An 18,906-nucleotide genomic window follows, 5' to 3' on the forward strand; every position below is an offset into this window, starting at 1 on the left:
CGACCTTTACGTTCATGAGTCCGGACGTGCATGAGGGGATTTTAACAGAGAAATAACCCGGCCGGAGTTGAGGCAGTTCAAATGTTTTATCCTCCCATGTCTCGGGTATGGTTTCTTCTTCTCCTGGGAGGACTTCTGCCAGGTGAGTTTACACGACTTCCTGGAGAGAGCCAGTGACCTACATGTCACGAAAATAAGCCTCTTAAATTTGTTTTTTTGGACTTAATATGTAAATTTCAGAACTTATTAAGTTTGTAGAAAGTTTATATTTCGGGGTTCAGACGGACCTCACTCGAATTCCTCTCTTAGCAATCAGCAGCCTTGTCTAACCCGTTGATTGAGGTGGACTATAGAGCATCAGAATTAAACAGAATAACAGGGAACAAAAGTTGAATATTAAAGTGCGTCACATGTCTCGACTGTATCTCTTTATGAAGAAGCCTACGCAATTATAGTCTACTACTACTCCTTAGAAGTTTTATGTTTTACTTTCTTTTATTTTTGTATAATTTCACTAAATTAAATCAACTTAAACGGAGAAACTCACATTTTTACAAGCTAGAAAGATAATGGTGAAATGCTATAATTAGGACTAGAATTGGGCAGGCATTTTCAGTGAATAATCAATAACCTGTTGTGGTTTCAGTTGTCTATCTGTGCTGAAAAACAAACTCCAGTCTTCAACAAAATCGAAAGATACCAGGATGTTTTTATAGGCTAGTCAGCAGAGGTTCAAGGTAACACGAGGCAAGACAAGGCTTGAACTCCACAACGCTGTAAAGGTATGCCACTGATAACAAAGGGAAGTCTTAAAGACTCTAAAGGCACGTTTTCCCCCTTAAACATAAGTTTACTTAATAGTTTCTACTTAGCTTATTATTCCCTCACACCCCCAACACAGTTTCAGCAGATAGCTGTGCAAAAGTCTGGTTCTGCTCGAGTTTCCTGTCTTATGAAAGGACATTAGTCCATGCTACTGTAGCTTTGCAAAATGTAGCTCAGTGTTGTGCTCATGGTAGATTAATGTTGGGTCTTTGTAAATATAATAACAAAGCGTATGGTCTTTGCAGAGGTGGAAAGAGTGCAGGACTATTGTACTTAAGGTTGAAATGTACTTAAATAAAAGTACAGGTCTATAAACTTACTCAAGTAAAATGACAAAGTATGTAATTTAAAGTTTACTTTAAGTACTGAGTACTCAGCTGGGAAACTCCATTATGGTCTACTACAATTGTCAAATTGCTGAAGGTGCAGTATTTCTTTAATGTGAAATGTGTCCATAAACACCAGTGTTTTACATTTATGCAGCAGAGGTTTTATTCTCTTCACATCCTAAAGCATGAAATGTAAATTTTTGAGAGTAGTTTCTTAAAAAAATCCTACTTTCCTTATTTGGCATATGTGTATTTTATTAAAAATGAGAATGACATAAAATGATCATTCCCTTAATACAACAATGCATACTGAATTTGCGATATGAGTCAAAATAATCATAACTAGATGTACATATATATATTTATTAATTGTTGAGCCCAACAGGTTACTGCCTTTCATACTGATATTTGCACCACACTTGTTTGGCAGAGCTTTGGTATGTTTTCATGATGATTGCTAACATGGACATATGATCTTTGCTTATAGTAATAATAGTATAATAGTGAATTGCAACAGCTGTTATGAGATGTGATGTGGAATTATTCTCTTGTTATTTGCTATTGTAGAGCCAACAGACATGGAAACAGTACAGTTACTCTGGTTAAAACTTAAGTAGAAGTAAAAGTACGGATTTCAAAATGTGTAAAAAAACAACTCAATCACAGTCATTTAAGTAAATGTAATTTTTACTTTCCACCTCTTTCTCTTTGTAAAATCTCTTGAGGTAACATTTGTCATTAATTGGCGATACAAATAAATTTTGATTTATTGTATTTAACTCAGATAGAGTAGCACTGGTATTGAATTTTGTAGAAAAATCCACAGTCTGAGGTCATTGTAGCTCACTATTTGGTCACATGTAGTCTACACCTCTGAAAGTCTGAGCCTTATTCGCATTACCAAACTGGAATTTATTATAAAACTTTTGGTCTAGTCAGTTTTGGGGTTGGATCAGCATCTATCTTTGACAATCAAGGTATTTTATAAGGGAATAGTGCCAGCTCTTCTGTTTGAGCTAGGGTGGTCATGATACCAGAATTTTAAACTTCTTTATACTACAAGGAAAAACAGGATAGTGAGGCACAGATGGCCACTTAGCAGGTAAGTCACACTCCATGTTTGGACCCTGTAGACCTGCAAGTGGACCACCCAGGCTCGAATTCAGCCTGTGGCTTCTGTCCTGCGTGTCATTTCCCACCCTCTCTCCCCTTTACTGTCTCAACCCCCGTTGTCCATAAAGGCAAAGGAGCAAAAACAAATCTTAAAAATATAAACAAGAAAGAAAAACAAACTCATGCCAGCAGCAGAAGTAGAAAACAGTAGAAGTCCTAGACAGCCAAAGTTTGGTGGCCCCTTGTTTTTCATTACCAAAAATTGCGAGCAGACTTCTGCACACTGTTTATATTGCACAAATAAATTGGAAACAGTTCGATAATAAAATTTTGTGACTCTGTGAATGCAAATTGGACAATGTGTAAGAGTTTACCAGCAAATTTTGATAAATGAATTCCCCTCCTGTGCACCTGTCTTAACAAAATAGTCCATTTTTTTTTAAAGCTTTATTGTTTTTCGGCACTGTCGGTTAAATGACGGAGATTGTATTATTCCAAAACATTTTACATTGAAAAGCACCAAAGTATATGAATATGCAATGCAACAGGTTTTCCACTTCTCAGGATACTGGTCTGTTTTGGAGGGACTGGGGGTAGTTGGTAACCAGACACGCCAGATGGATTGGTTTCACACATCCATCTGGGAAAGCTTCAATAGGAAATGTTTGGGAAAAGGCAGAGGATTTGAAAAAAAAACTTGAGTGTGATTGGATGAACGTTCTGTCTGTCATATCTCTACGGGCCAATCAGAGCAACAAAACACGTGACGTAGCTGCTATCGAGCTGCGCGACTGAGGATTCTCCAGTGAAAAACAAGGAAACGGGCATATCCATCTGCTTTGCAAGGCTAGGTAGTTGGGAGGTTAAATGTAAAACACCTGATGACTAAATTTAGGGAATTAAGTTTTTTGATAAATAAGGAACAATCAAGAAGGCTATATGTGATGCTTTGTTCTCTCAGGACTACAACTCCTTGGATCTCATTCCTCACGAATCCTTTAATTTACAAAAAATATCTAGATGTGCAATCAGATTTCACTGGTTGCTGTGTGCTAAAACAAGGACTGATATTCAGAACATGTTCATTAGTAAAATTGCTATTTGTTTTGTCCAAATACTAAAAAAATACCATTAATAGAAAAAATATGAGGGAACAGAGGCTCTCACTGTGCTGTCTTTGAATAAGAGCACATTCATTCTCTTGTGTTGTTATCGGGTTTAGTTACACTTGATGAGACTGCTGTTTGTGAGTATAGAGGAGCTGTTCAGGCAGGTACTGGTGTGGTGGGCTGGGCTGTGGTGGGGACGTCAGATCTCTTACTTGAATCAGGGAAAACTACCATCAGGCTACATTATCCTCAGGCTCTTCTATTGCTGAAACTATAAAGATGAATCCATGAAGGTGATTATAGACTTTGAAAGTAAAGGTTGAAGCCAGCCAGTTCTTATTATGAGTGTTTCTTTGTAGAAATCTCAGTGTGGAGCTGTATATCAAGGCTGAATGTAAGGCAGGCAATCTAACAGCGTCACAATGGAGAGATAACACGGAGCAGACTTACAGCCATTCACTTTGTTCTCAGGCTCTTTTCCCTGAGTAAGATATTATTGAAGGAATAAATCTTGACATTAAAGTGTCAACTATCCCGTTAGACGACCAGTTTTTTAGTATATCAACAGAATTCAACCTCCAGTCTTTGAGGGGGGTTATAAAAATGTAGCAACAGATTAAAAAGAAAACAATAAAAAATATTACTGTCAGTGTTAGATTTGCTTATCCAACATTCCTTTATCACTTCATCCCTGATAAAGTAGTTTGCAGTATAAACAAGCTCATACAAGTTTTATGGAGCTGATTCAGTTTATTACTCAAGCTGTGCTTGGCTAACATTGTACTGGAGTGTCTCTCTGTGAGGAAAACCGCTCTTATACCACAGAACAGGAGACACTATGATCACAATCATTTAGTAGAAAATGAATCATGAATGTCATCAGGCCACTCAGTCAGTCTGAATCTAGCAAAAACACTATGAAAGGGATTCAATGGGGATCATTCAAGGAAAAGGAGAAATGTATTTCATTCACACTTCCTGTATGGTTGCTTGGATAAAGCCTGAGGTTTTCAGATGTATTGGCTAGAAGGAACTAATCCCTATAATTTATCACAAACAACACCGATACTTTACCACTTCATAGTTTTGCAAACGATCAAATGTTGCTCATTGAAGCTAATGTCAATCTTGTTTAAATTAGGTCTTGTCACAAAGAAAATGATTTTATGTGTCATTCAGTGGCTGAAAATAAACATGAAAGTATGGTTAAAAAGAAGTATATTTTGCTCTGTTGCATCGTACTTCCAAGTTAAGTCTGTAGGGTTTAGGATTTGACAAGAGGAAGTAAGAATTTAGAGGTAAACCAGTTCTCAGGAACTAAACAAAGAAATACATTCTTTTATTCAAAGTGCTGCAGATTTCACTTCCTGTTTATGAGGATGAATGAATGAATGTTAAGATCAGATCAGTTAAAAATAAAGAGTAGATCATGTCCTAATGAATGAGGACACATTTAAACATGAAAGTAGTTGTGAAGTTTATATTTAAGAGATTTACAACTAATATAAATGAGGTTTGAATCTCTACTTATGTTTATATAGGGTTTGTGTACTCTTGCTTGTGTTGTGCAACAAAAAACTGTCTTTTTTTTTTTTTTTGGCCTTTATGCATTTACATAGTGGACAGGACAGTGGATAAAGTAGAAAATCAGGGAGAGAGCGAGGAATGAGAAGGGGGAAAGGAACCACAGGTTGGACTTTCTTGGATTACCGAAGCCTATGTGCATGAAGTGTGAACTAACCATTAGGCCACTGGCACCCCTGCTGCTTATTTTGATAACAACAGAAGCATTTTAAGTCTCACACACCCACCATTGTAGTAATATACTCCAAAAATGCTAAAACACACGAATAGATAATTTAGCTAACTGTTGGTAGGTCATATTATGCCAAGGAGATCAGCATTAAAGCTACAAGCAAAATATAACAACAATGGTGAGCCTTCATTACTAATCAAACTAATAAAGTCACAGAAATATTTGACATTCATTTCAGAGAGGATCACTAATTTAGCACAATGAATACTTATATAAAGAGAAACAGATTTTCAAATATTTTAGCAAAGCTTACATCAGATAAACTTACAGTGGGAAGAGCATAGAGACTGGCACTGATACACACGGTTTACCACTCAAGTGTGTAGGGGTGTTCATGTTACACAAAGTTTTAGTCCCAGTGCAAACTCAAGAATTATTTTAACACTGTAAAAAGTAGTTAATAGTGAAAATAATGGCAGGTGTAAATATAAACACTTATTTGCATTTCAGAAATCTATAAATATTTTATTTGCTTTAAGAACTAATTTTTTCGTAACCTTGCAAAGCAGATGGATACGCCCGTTTCCTTGTTTCTCACTGATGAATCCATCTTGCAAAGCTCCTGTCTGAACTGTTTGGGCCCAGTTAGAAAGTGACAGGACCAAGAAGCATTGAAGGACAGCACTCTAGGGTGCGTCAAGGTTGTGACGTAAGCAAGCAGCAACAAGAGGCCGGTGCGTTATGGTGGAAGACATAAGCATGGACGCTGTTAAAGCATTAGGAATATCAGAACTTGACGACATTTCTTCGTCAAAAGAAGAACAAAGAACAGCATTGAGTTGTTTTCTTTTCAAAAACGACAAAAGTCATATATTGACATATCTACAGTCACCATGGTTCGCGTTATCCAGTTCTATATGGAATTTATTCCTTGGTAGCTGCACATGCGCACCCCTGTAGCGGCAACGACGTCAAGTGTTTTGTTGCTCTGATTGGCCCACAAAGATGTGACAGACAGAACGTTCATCCAGTCACCCTCCGAGTTTTTTTCAAAGGCTCTGCCCTTTCCCAAACGCCATATACCAGAGGTTTTCCAGATGGATGTGTGAAACCAGTCCATCTGGCGTGTCAGGTTAATGTTTTCAGTGATGGACATTAAAAAGTAGATTTCCTTGAGTACTTAACTTGAATATTGAGTATCTGTATTTTATTTACTGGGGGAACCTTCATACCCTGGCACCTCTACTACCAAGTGATAATTTTCTTTTCTTGTCTGAAATCTGATCTGAAAGACAAAAACTTGTTGTTGTTCTTGTTGTTCTGCGTGTGGTGTGTCTAAGTGGTGCTTCTGTACCCATATGTCTTGCATCTCTGTGGTTGAACATACTAGTAGAGTAAAAACAGAGCAAATGTCCCTCAGATCAGGCAGTTCATTAGAGGTGTCAATGTTGGCTACAGCAGAGAAGAATGACGATTCCACTCACAACCAATGGCCATTCATTTCAAATAAGAAAGTTTTGTTTTGTTTTTAACAGGGGTTGGAAGTAACTAATTGCATTTACTCAAATTACTGTAATTGAGTATTTTTTTGGGTACTTGTACTTTTTGAGTACGTTTTTAAATCATTACTTTTACTTCTACTCGAGTAAATTATAACCAGAGTATTTTCCTTGAGTACATTATTCTTGTTCTTTATTCCACTTCTGTTGACAACATAGTAGCACATAGAGACAGAATGATTCCATATCACAGCCAAAAACAGCTGTTGTACACAGAGTGTTGAAATCTCAGACCTTAAAATTTCAGAGTTGATTTTAACTCAGAAAGTATAATTTTAACTCCATTCTGAATGAAATGGTCTTCAGTGTTAAAGTTATTTGACAGTCATAATCCATCAGGGTTAGTTTAGCTCTGTAAAGAGTCAATTGATCTAAGCTCTGCCCACTGAGACTTCAAATCTGGGGGGATGTGTGGACGGAGTTTCCCATCATGTCCTTGGGCAGAGTGTTTAGATGTGTCTGGATGTTGTGATCCCTGCTGGAGTTCTTCTGGTCACTTTCCGTGTGGATTGTTGTTGGTTTTGATGTGAGACACTTTCAAACATGATTGAAGTTATCCAGTGAGTCAGAGTTCTTGCCTGTGATCTTTTATCAGTATGTGTTTCCTTGTTATGAGGTTGACTCTCTTTGTTCTTCTCAGAGGAGACCCCCTTTGCCACAGATTTTCAACACACTGCAGCTGTGTCATATTTTGAAATATTTACTGCTTTTGAAGTGTAGTTTTACCATATGTAGTTTGGACCAATACAGACACTTCTTAAGTGTTAAATTTAACTCCATATGGGCTTGATTAACTTTGTTATTTTTACTGCATACTTAACTTTATTATAGAAGTGTGACTTTACCTGGACAACCTGGTTGGAGATCCGTTCTATTGTTGCTCTTGCCAGTATGTGGAGATCATAGTTTACTGTACAACTCCTCAGTAGCACTTAAAATTACTTTAAATTGAATATTTCTTACTTTTATCTTAGTGGATTTTTAGACCACTACTTTTACTTTAACTGAAGTAAATTTTAAGCCGACTAACTCTACTTGTACTTGTACTTGAGTACAATAGTTGTGTACTCTGGTTCCACCAGAGTATAAACCTATGCCTTATTCTCTACACTCATCTTCAAACTAAGCAAGTACTCCAGTACAGTACTAGTAATGTGACAGAACTTGTATAATAATTTGACTGTATTTGAGTAATATTTATATCAGGATAATCTTTATACCAACTCAAGTGTTTTACTTCATCCTTATTTTTTGATTTATCTTTATATCACAGAGAGATTCTCATAAGAACAGGTAAAAGGAAGAAAAATCTGTTATTTTCTTGCTCTTTTACCCTCCCCCACTTAGGCTTGGGCTATTATTTGTGTTTATTTTAATCTTTGACTTTATGTAAAAATGTACCTGACACATCTTTTTCATGAGACAGGGGCACACAGGAGTGATGGGTTCATCAAAACATTGTACTAAAACTCCTGCACATTATCTTGGCACATAGGCTGATAAAGGTCTGGTACCTAAACATAGCAGGTAAATGCATGTTTGCAAGCAAGACAATGTAAAGAAGGATGCTTGCAGTGATTAGGGTTGAGTGTGGTTCGAGTTTTTTTTTTTTTCTGTTACCAGTGCTAAGTAATACCTTTTAACCACTGCTGGTACCTAGATATTGCCTGGATCTATACTTGTATGAGATGAAAAAGTGTATCAAAAGTCAGTGGGTGAACATAAGTTGTTTTGGTATTGTAAATGATTCTGAGAAATATTTTTCAGTTTAAAGATGCCAACAGAACATAGGATAAGAACAGTTAACAGATGTAACTTCTTTATGAAAGAAGCTCAAACAAAATTCATATGCTGTCTTTCCGACAGAGACAAACGGAAAAATTAATCAGTCAGTCACTTGGTAGGAAAACAAGGACAGAGCACAGATGTTGCACAGGACAGCAAAATGATTAAAGATGGTAATGCTCTGCTGACATGAAACAAATGCACATAAAACTTGCAAACTCCAAGCTTGCAGTATGCTGTAGTGCTTAAACTTGCAATTTCCACTTCCACTTGGTGCTACTGACTGTCCTTTTTAAAGCTTTTGTGAAGTGGACTTTTTCTTGTACAGTCCTACTTTTTATTTCATCCTTCTCTGTGCAGGATTACAGCACATTCTTTGTCTCTCCTCCTCTGAGGTTTATTGGCAGGAATGTTTTAATCCTCAGGATGAGTCTGCAGGTCTGACAGTGTGATGCAGATTTAACTCAACTTACTGTAGAATACTCAACTAATGTTTCGAGTAAAACAACAGAGCATTTATATTTCTACTATGTTTTAGCGTTTGATAAATATCCATAAACAAACAGCCAGACCTAGTCCTGCAAAGGTGGTGCCTATCTGACCTTCTGTACTTGTGCACACATACAATCATTAACTCACTGTGGGTGTAGCAACTATTTCATTATTTGTATTATTGGCTCTGTAGTATGCTGCACTGAAGTGAAGTCATGTAGAAAAGAGGAAATTTTGTCTTGCAATCTGAAGTGATTGGGTTATGGACAGTCATGGTTTTAAGCTCTAGATTATGAAAAGCAAAGATCTGAGGCTGTGTCACTTTACTCTTTATAGTCGAGGACTTTTCGATGTTAAACCAGCACTGATAAGTACATCTTGGGCAGACAGCCCAGCTCTTCATTGCTTGGTTCAATGAGCTGCTCTGAAACAGAAATGAAATAACAATAGTCACCTGGGCAGATTGAAATATAACTTGTGTTGTGGAGGTGTTCATACTGTATAATGAAATATCATTACTGATAAGTGCTTATTTCTGTCTGTTTTACAGGGGTGCTACATGTGAGTGGAATAGATATTTACACTCCAAAAGAAGTGGAGGCTGTCAACGGGACGAATGTAAAGTTGAAGTGCACCTTTACCTCCAGTCATGCAGTGTCACTTCGGACTGTGTCAGTGTCCTGGAACTTCAAACCTTTAAACCAAGGACCCGATGAGTCGGTGTGTAGAAACTTCTTTTTGTATCTACAGATGCTTTAAATTTGGGGGTTTTATATTTTTACATTGTGAATGCAGTCCAGGCAAGGTTCTAGTTGAGATTTTTTTTTATTTTAATGATGATGCTTTATTTGGTAAAATATGACTTTATATGTTAGATTTTACTAACAATTATCAGTTAAAGGTCCACCCCACTAATACAGAACTCTAGTTTTATTTGTTGTCTTCTGTGGATTTTTCCAATGAATGGGCAAAGATAGAGTCCATTTTATTGTGTTACATTTCTAAAGGCATTGTAAATAACAGACTCAGTGCATCAAAGCCTTTAAACTTTTCAGTGACTTTCATAAACAAACACCAAAACTGCACTGTAATCTTAAGTGGCCTCCTGGATTCAAAAGTGAAATCAATGCAGTTATAATTTCAGCCAGCGTTACTTCCAGTGGCCACCCGGAGGAAACTACACTTGATGGAAAAATAATTCAAATTAAACCAAAAGTGGCCCTATTACTGACCATATATCATACTTATGAACGATATGATACACTTTATTGTCCCCTTGGGGAAATTTGTCTGCACACATACAGCTGCCACCGTAGTGATAAACAGAACAGGAAGCAACAACAATCCACAAGTACATGGAGTAGCGCATACCAATGAAGTGTCCATCTAACTCTAATACCAATGAAAAAAACAATATTAATATATTATGAAGCTCAGCATTAGTTCATGTAGGATACAGAAGTCATATACCCAGCTGTTACCAGCTGATCCCAGTTATCACCTCCCAGCTCCCACAGCCAATCACAGCTCTTTTTCTCAACGTAGTAGTCCATTTAAATATGTATATAATGTATAAATAATAATAATATATAATATATCTCTACTTGCATTGATGCTGATGCATCACACTGCTGCTGCTGGCAAAGCTTAACCTTCCCCACCCCAGCCTCCTCCTTTATAGCATAACGCTTATTCACTCTCATATTCAGGTTAATGCTACTATGGATTCATTGCTTTTGAACTAATTTATTGTATTCAGTACACATTCTAATAAATGCATCTATCTATATGGGGGGTTCTAGCCATGCACTCCCTGGAAACCCAGTCATGTATGACGAGAGTGTTCCTGAGTGTTCCTAGTCTTCTTTACTACAAACCAAGTGCTGTTTAGTTTTTAAACAGTGTAAATAAAGAATAGAAAAGATGTGATGTTAGGATGTGGCCTCTTGCGATTGACAAACTGCTTGCCCGTTGAAACATAAAAGTGCCATATTAAGCATGATGCAAAATATGCTCAATCCTGGCATCAAAAAACGAAGCTAGTGATCAAAGCATCACAATAGTACATAAAAAAACCCTGACAACATGTCAATTAAAGGTGTATTTATGTTTTAGAATTGATGCTCAGAAAATTTTATTATAGCTGACCGGGCCACAGAAGCAGGTTTTTCCTCATGTTTCTGTTTTTGCTGGACTGTGTTTGTGTGTTTTTGTGTTAGGTGTTTTACTACCAAGAGGCGCCATACCCTCCCGAGCATGGACGTTTTAAAGGCCATGCAGTGTGGTCAGGAGATATTTTGAGACGGGATGCCTCCATCACCCTACATGAGGTGCCTCCAACCTTTAATGGCACCTTCACCTGCCAGGTGCGGAATCCTCCAGATGTGCACGGCAGTAATGGAGAGATCGTCCTTAGAGTCGTCAACAAAGGTCAGACTGGCAGCGTGTATGATTGTTAGACTGAGTGAAAGAAAAATCAGAACATTTAAGCATTTTTATATTACATTGCTTTCAAAAATAGTAGAAGCTCAAGGTTTATACAGAAGACACATTGCAATGTAGCTCAGAACCATCATGACAAAGTGAAAACAGAATTTAAGAAAATTTCAGTAAAAATGAAATATGACATTGACATAATTATTCAGACCCTTTGCAAAAGTCATTTGAAATTTAGCTCAGGTTACTACCATTTTTCCTCATTCTTTTCAGAGCTGTTTATACACTGTGATTGGAGTCCACCTTTTTTTGTAAATGGTCTGAATACTCATGCCAATAATACATCTCAGTTTCTTACTTTTAATACATTTGCAAACATGTTTAAAACTCTGTTTTCACTTTGTCATGTTGGAGTACTGAGTGTAGATTAAGGAGAATAAAAATTATTTTTTTGACTATAGCATCAGGCTGCAACATAACAAAAACAAACTAGGGCTGCAAGCAGCACTGAAGGGCCCTTGCACCCTGGTGCAGGTCGGGCCGCGGCGCAACTGCCATTGTGTAGTAATAGTGCGGTGTAGGCAAACCCATGCAGTGTGCTGCAACACGGCAGGGAGACCAGGGCGATCCCTCACTGAGCATCCTTGCGCTAAAAACATCAGCACGGTGCACTTTGTATATGAGTTAGTACTGCCCCTCAACAGTAGGTGGGAGTATGTCAGAGGTGGATGTTGATATGTAGAGGTGATGAGGGAAGGACTATTTATCATGTAAAAGCAGTCAATGTTAGGGCAGATATTGATGAGTTCAGGTGAAAATCAGAGCATGATAGTTTCAAAACAGTAAGGATATTACAGAAATGACCAATTTCCTGTCTGAGGCAAAGGATCAAAATGGCTGCCATGACCACTGGGTCATCTGGGAATGATGCATGTCCATGTTGGGACAGATATTGAGGAATTCAGGTAGAAATCAGAGCATTATAGGTTGAACACAGTAAGAATAACACAGAAATGACCCACTTCCTGTCCAATGGCGAAGGATCAAAATGGCCGACACGGCCACTGGGGTGTCTGTTAATGAAACATGTCAATGTTGGGGCAGATATTGAGGATTTCAGGGGAAAATCAGAGAATGATAGGTTCAACACACAAAGACAAATGCAGAAATGACTCATTTGCATTACTTCCTGTTGCCAGAGGAGGGCGCCATGATGAGCTGTTTTCATTTGGGTGTGTTCAGTGTGATCCTGTTGTGTTGCCAGAACATGTTGAAGACCATAGAATGATCTCCCCCACAGTTAAATCAGTTTTCAGTGAATAAATATCCAAAAAGAGGCCTTATTTTGAAATTGGGGTGGAGCCTGTGGACTTCCTGTTGTGATTTTGGCATGGGTCCAAGAGGCTTTGTTGTAGGTGTGGTCATGGTGCATTTCCTGACCAAAGATCATCTGTGTAAGTTCTACGGTGTTATGGGGCTGAATTTTTAAATTGATAAAAGTGGAAAAAGTGGCAAATTCAATTTTATTTTGTCAGAAGGGGGCGGAGTTATTGATTCCTGATGTTAGTGCTTGATTTGATAGAGGATCCATGTGTGATCATCTGTGTGAAGTTTGGTGAGGATTGTTGTAAGCACTGAAAAGTTATGGACATATTGTTGTTTTTACACCATGTTTTTTGTGAAAAATGGTGAAAAAAGTGGTTGGCAAAGTTTGGAGCCTTATTACGGCCCCGCCCCCTGGTGAAAACTCCTGCAGAGCACAAGCTGAGATCTCCATCTTGTCTAGTTTCAGGAGAAACCACTCTGGAGTCAATCGGATAAGTCCAGATGAGGTTGTTCAAATGCAAGGACTGTAAATTGACCGAAAAACGGCCAAATTTGGACACTTTTCCTTTATGATGTCACTTCCTGTGTATTTAGAGGATGGTCCCAAGACGATTTTTTGTTCATCTGGTCATGATACATATGTGTACCAAATTTCATGTATGTCACTCAAACCTGTGGTCAGGGCTCCTAAAATACCAGTGAAAATCAGGTTTTGGGGCCCCTGAGGGGCTATTTTTTGAACAAGATGAAAGGAACCACCAGAATACACAATTTTTCACCAGGATCTAACATGCCACCAAATTTCGTGAGTATTGGAGCATTTGAAAGCCCCCAAAAATGCAAAGGTTGTGACAGAAAAAAATCATTCCTACAGATACAATAGGAGTCTCGCACTGGTCAGTGCTTGGCCCCTCAAAGGGGAAGGGGTCTGAATGCTTTCTGAATGCACTGTATATGGCTATGCAGACAGGTTGCTTGTACCTCATAATTTAGCAGATTTGAAGAAAAATCTAGCCAAAAAAACTACATTGAGGTAACTGTATGATATTAAGAAATAAAAATCTCAGTACTCTACATGTTCATCAGTAAGACACTTTGTTACAGTACTGCCTTTGTGCATTACATCCCTGTTCCTCCTCCCGCAAAGGGGATGTAGTTTAACTCTCTGAAATAATAATATTTTTTCACAAGTGCTAACACACATTTTCTGAAATCCTCCACTCTTTTCTCAAAACTGTAATCACAAAACCCAGTTTGCAAAATAGATTCATCTCTAATACCTGTGGCAAAGTCAAACAACCATGTCAGAAGAGTTTTATCTGTAGTCAGTTTCAGACAGTTTCAGGCATCACACATTACATTAAAAAAATAGAAAACACAGTGGTCAGGGATCGCTCCAGAGAAGGGGTAACTTAATTTAATCACAATACATGATGCAGTTACTAAAAATGCAGTTTAATTATCAGAAAGAAATACTCAAAGAACCTTGGCAAGCCTAAACATGTGCATAGGAGAGATGTCCACAATCAATACAGTTAAGAGTCCCACACCCTGTGGGATTTACTGCAATATTGGATGTAACATTACTCAGAGTTTCATTATCAGGATCAACCTGATAAAGGTCTGGTAACAAAATTTTGTTGAGCAATACAGGAAATCCTGGAATTGCAAATGCAGAAGACAGTGTGCAGGAGTCTTCAATTGTTTCGCTTTTGCATAAGAAATATTCATGACTCAGCCACAGTTCACACATTGCATTGCCTCTCAGGTTGTTTCCATCCATCTTTGATATCAGTTTTCCACGGACTGGTGCACTCTGTTGTGACTTGAATATAAGTTTCATCACAAGAAGGGTTTTCAGTCAAGAGCTGTTGTTGTGACACACTGTACTGCAATTGCGTTCATCTTCCACCACTAGTTGTTGCCATTACACATCACAAGAACGCCATTGTACAAAATGTGTTTTAGTGAATGGGAAAATGTTTACAGTTTGCAAAATGAATTAATAAAATGTGTAAAGTGTGCCTAAAGCCTGGCACACAGTAAAATATCTTAAATTTTTAACTATACATGACAACAAATAGCAGATTTAACTGTTTAGTTCTTATATTGTGTGGTGTGCTACAAGACAGCCAACACATTTCGCCACGGCTGTTTGTTGTGCGTCCTTCTTTGGTCGGCTTGTTTACTGATTGGCTATCGTTCCGTTCCTTGTGACAAACCACAGAGTGCATGCTTGGCTGTCTCAGTGTCCACCCCGCCGTCGCCCACTAGTAGCTTCACATAATTTTTTTTAGGAGGCTTTTACTGACACTGTTTTCATTGACCTTGTTTTGGAATCATATTTTGTTTATCTTTATGTGAAATCTGCTACTAAAGTAGGTAGGTCTCTCCACAGAGGTTGTGATCTTGTTAAATGCTTACATGTAAAGTGAATGCCTTCATACTTCTCCTGCTGCTGTCTCTAACTTTGGGTTTTGTTGTTTTTAGCCTCCCTCTCTGAGATCGGCATCCTGGCAGCAGCAGTTGGAGGAGCCTGTGCTTTTATTCTGATCATCCTCGCTATTTTTGTGGCGGTGAGGATTTGCAAACGAAAGCACATGCAGAATGACATCGAGCTACACCCACGGGAGCAAGAGTGGAGGGACCCGACCGTGTGGTGAGGGACTGACAGCAGGAGCTCCTCTGCTCCTGTTCTTCTTGGGACTGGTGTAGCGTCTGGTGGCTGTTTGGGTCCACTCTACTGGAAAGACTGGTGGATTTTGTAGCTGGGAAAGCTCCTTTTTCTTCCATGTTTGCTCCTCCAATGTGAACCCCAGATATATCTATTTTAACGACAGTATTAGATAGCCTAATGTACCACAATTACAATTTTACAATGTTGAATCTTTACACATTTTGTACTTAACAAAATTTTCAATCTTTGTAATTACTATCATTTAATTCCTAATTTTTAAGCTGTAAAGTAGGAGATGTAAATATGGAGATATTTTATTGCTATCTAGATGGTGTCTTTGGATTTGCTCTTCAATTCACAGCAGCTATTCTGATTAGGCTGTTTTGCATTTAAAATCTAAGAAAGTTAACTCCTAAACATATATCTGATTATGTCCTTTCAGATCAACCACTGCAGAGCACTGAATACATGATACACTGCTGTGAATTGAGTCATATCTTCTCTATTGCTTTCTACTGAGGCTTTCAGCAATGACAGATAAGAACAGATATACTTTTTCCAGGCAATACTTTCCTTTCTTCATTGGCAGCAGCTGCTGCTTCACCCCAATCAAATGTTATGACTGAAGGTGAAAGTTTTAAGAAACATAGAGAACTTAAAACTGATGGACCATGAACTGGTGGATAAATCTTCATGAACTGATGTTTTGGTGCATATTTCCTCAAGGAATCAGCTCATAAATTCCCTGAGGTGTTCTGGCTGAGTTTGTTTCAAGCTGAGGATTCTGGGTATTGTATTTTTTAAAGCTGCTATTGATGTTGTATTGGGAATGGACCTTTATAAAGGTAAATGGCTGATTTGTTTCTTGCTGCACTGCCCAAGCAGTAAGATATTCATAAGTAGTCGGTCTCACTGTCTGCGTGTGTTTGTTTTGCATCGATGGCATCAGTTCACCTGAAGAGGCCATTCATCTGACAGTCCCAAAGAAAGAGAAAGAAGCTGAGAGTTCTGATGATGAAGAGTCTGAACCCAGCAGTGGAGACGATGAGGAAGAAGAGGGCCTCGAAGAAGACGATGACGATGACGATGATGACGACGATGACGATGATGACGACGACGATGATGGTGGTGATGAGGGTGGCGGTATATTGGACGCACTAGATTGATTAGTTTCCTCCCCGTTACAGTCTTAGGGCTTTGCTATTCATCAACCCTTAAAGTTATTTATTGGAGTGTTTCAGTGTTCAGTGCATTATGGCCACTGAAAAATCTGAGAACCGGCACTAATAATGATTCACAATTAGTATTGATCTCACAACATGATAGACAGTTTCAGAAAGTCATCCAAATCAATGCAGCAGGACCAGTGTCATCTTTTTTATTAAATGCATATTTATTTGTCAAAAACTGCCGCCTACTTTTCCTAGAATGCAACTTGGCAGGCAAAAGTTTGTTTAGAAGTCTTGACATATGATGCAAAAAGATTTGGTGCAAGCAGCAGAGTTCTGCCATGTAAGCTAACGTCTTTAACTTAAGATTTTCTCCGCTTATTTGTGAACTTGTAGTCTTTCAGCTCAAACTGATGCAGACACAAGTTTTGTCACTTTGAGGCAATATGTCTGACTTTACAACACTGCATCTGGACCTTTAAGAGTATTTGTATTACTTCTTCCCCTTTTATTTTTGTTTTTGTCATTTTTAACAGAATTATGTGTGTCTAGCTGTTTCTTTATGCTGATTTGACTAGATTTCCATTCAGTAACTGTTGGAAATATGTTGCCTTAGAACAACAATGGAGAAACACATTAATTTCGCATTGAATAAAAGTATAATAGATTGATTTTAAAGAGAGAAGCCAGTTTGCTTGGCTACTTTGTTACTGCTAGATTAAATCAAATGTCTTGTTCAATTTCAAATTTAACAGCTATAGAAAATTTTTGTTTTGATGGGTTTTTTATATAATAACAGCTTTAAACTGTGTCATAGTGTTTAACTTCAAGAAAATCGACCATGGCTTTTTTAGTGATAAAGCCTGGTGTTTACTACATACTATGGCAATATTGCACAAATGATTTTGTAAATAGTGTAAAATAAACAGAATTTAACACTTTTTTAAACTCTTGAAATGTTGTCTAATATATATCTACTGAACAATTGTTGAATAAAGAGTTGCTTTTTATAACTTAAAAGCCTGAATCTGATTTTAATTTAAAAAAACAAAAAACTAGGGCTGCAAGCAGCACAACGGGCCCTCGCACCTCTGTGCACGTTGGGTCCAAGTTGGGTTGTGGCCTCATCAGAAACAATAGCCAGCAGCAGTGATGTCTGTCCAAGCTGAACTGTCAAACAGCCTTAAAGTCTTGTCATTTTTTGAAAGTTTCATCACTGTACAAGTTTGTTCAGCATATAGAATGAACTACTTCCTGTTCCAAGGCGAACAAAAAAATCCCCATGGCCATGCCTTTTGACCTCTAAGCGCCATCCAAAGGTCAATGTCTTGAGAGTTGTGTGCGCAAATTTCAGCAAGGTTTGGCCAATCTTGTAATTAATAGGATTTTTTTTGTGAGGGCTAGCTATTATTATGACATGGAATAACACATAAATTTCATGAGCTGCCATGGCCACACCCTTTGGGTTTGGTATAACATTTTGCTCAATTTTAATCCTCCATGGCTCATCTTATACTACACCAAAGATGAAGGTGATTGGATCAACAGTGTGCTACAGGAGCTGCTTTTTTGAAATATTGGAGGGGACGCCACTGAGTCATCTAGCCACACCCACCAACAAGATTTATATCATTTACTTCAGGTCCCTCAGGGCCTTATTTATACCAAGTTTAATATCTTTAAAGGTACGTGAAGCCCATGAAAAAAACTACTTCCTATTTTATTCCAAACAAAATGTTGCCATTGCATCCCCGTTAGATGTACACTTTTGATACTCTACAAAAATGAAGGTACAGATATCAGGATGTGCCTGAGTAAATTTGAGTGATATTTGATCAACCAGAGTGAAATGGGAAATGATTAACCAGGGCCGATTTTCTTTCTCTTACTACATGGTGGTGCTGTATATTTTTTGAAAAGTACAATTGCCAGTGTGTTTGGGTGAATGCTCTCATCAAGCACAGGGAGTCTTGTTTAGACATGATTAAATTCAGTTGAGTTATGGTTGTTCAAAATTTAAGGCAAAAAAAATAAATCTTAAACAGAGATCCCCGTGCACAGCCCAGGTCATCAGGTGCCAGTTGGTAGCAGGTCCAAAGTAAACAAAGAGAAATAATCTGCCGCACATTTAGATAGACTTTACTTAAACTTTATTATGAGTGAACAACGCATTTTGCCTGTAGCTTCTTCAGGTTTGTCTTGTATAATCAAACAGGCATACACAGCTGTGCTTAATACACATGGTCACGTGACCAATAATCAACCAAATCACTCGACATAACAACAAACATGGAATATATAATACAACAGGGTTACAAGAATAAAGAAAC

The 18,906-nt window shown here is 38.0% G+C and overlaps 1 protein-coding gene across 1 annotated transcript; it reads left to right on the forward strand.

The window, feature by feature from the left end:
• Positions 1-4: 4 nt before the first annotated feature.
• Positions 5-17,570, forward strand: mpzl2b (myelin protein zero-like 2b). Its single transcript, XM_041800998.1, has 5 exons — positions 5-142; positions 9,519-9,688; positions 11,188-11,398; positions 15,221-15,389; positions 16,357-17,570. The coding sequence occupies exons 1-5, from the start codon at positions 82-84 to the stop codon at positions 16,571-16,573; spliced, it is 828 nt and encodes a 275-aa protein (XP_041656932.1). The 5' UTR covers positions 5-81; the 3' UTR covers positions 16,574-17,570.
• The last annotated feature ends 1,336 nt before the right edge of the window (positions 17,571-18,906 follow it).

The sequence above is a fragment of the Cheilinus undulatus genome, linkage group 12 (genome assembly GCF_018320785.1).
Source record: "Cheilinus undulatus linkage group 12, ASM1832078v1, whole genome shotgun sequence".
NCBI classification, from domain to species: Eukaryota; Metazoa; Chordata; class Actinopteri; order Labriformes; family Labridae; genus Cheilinus; species Cheilinus undulatus.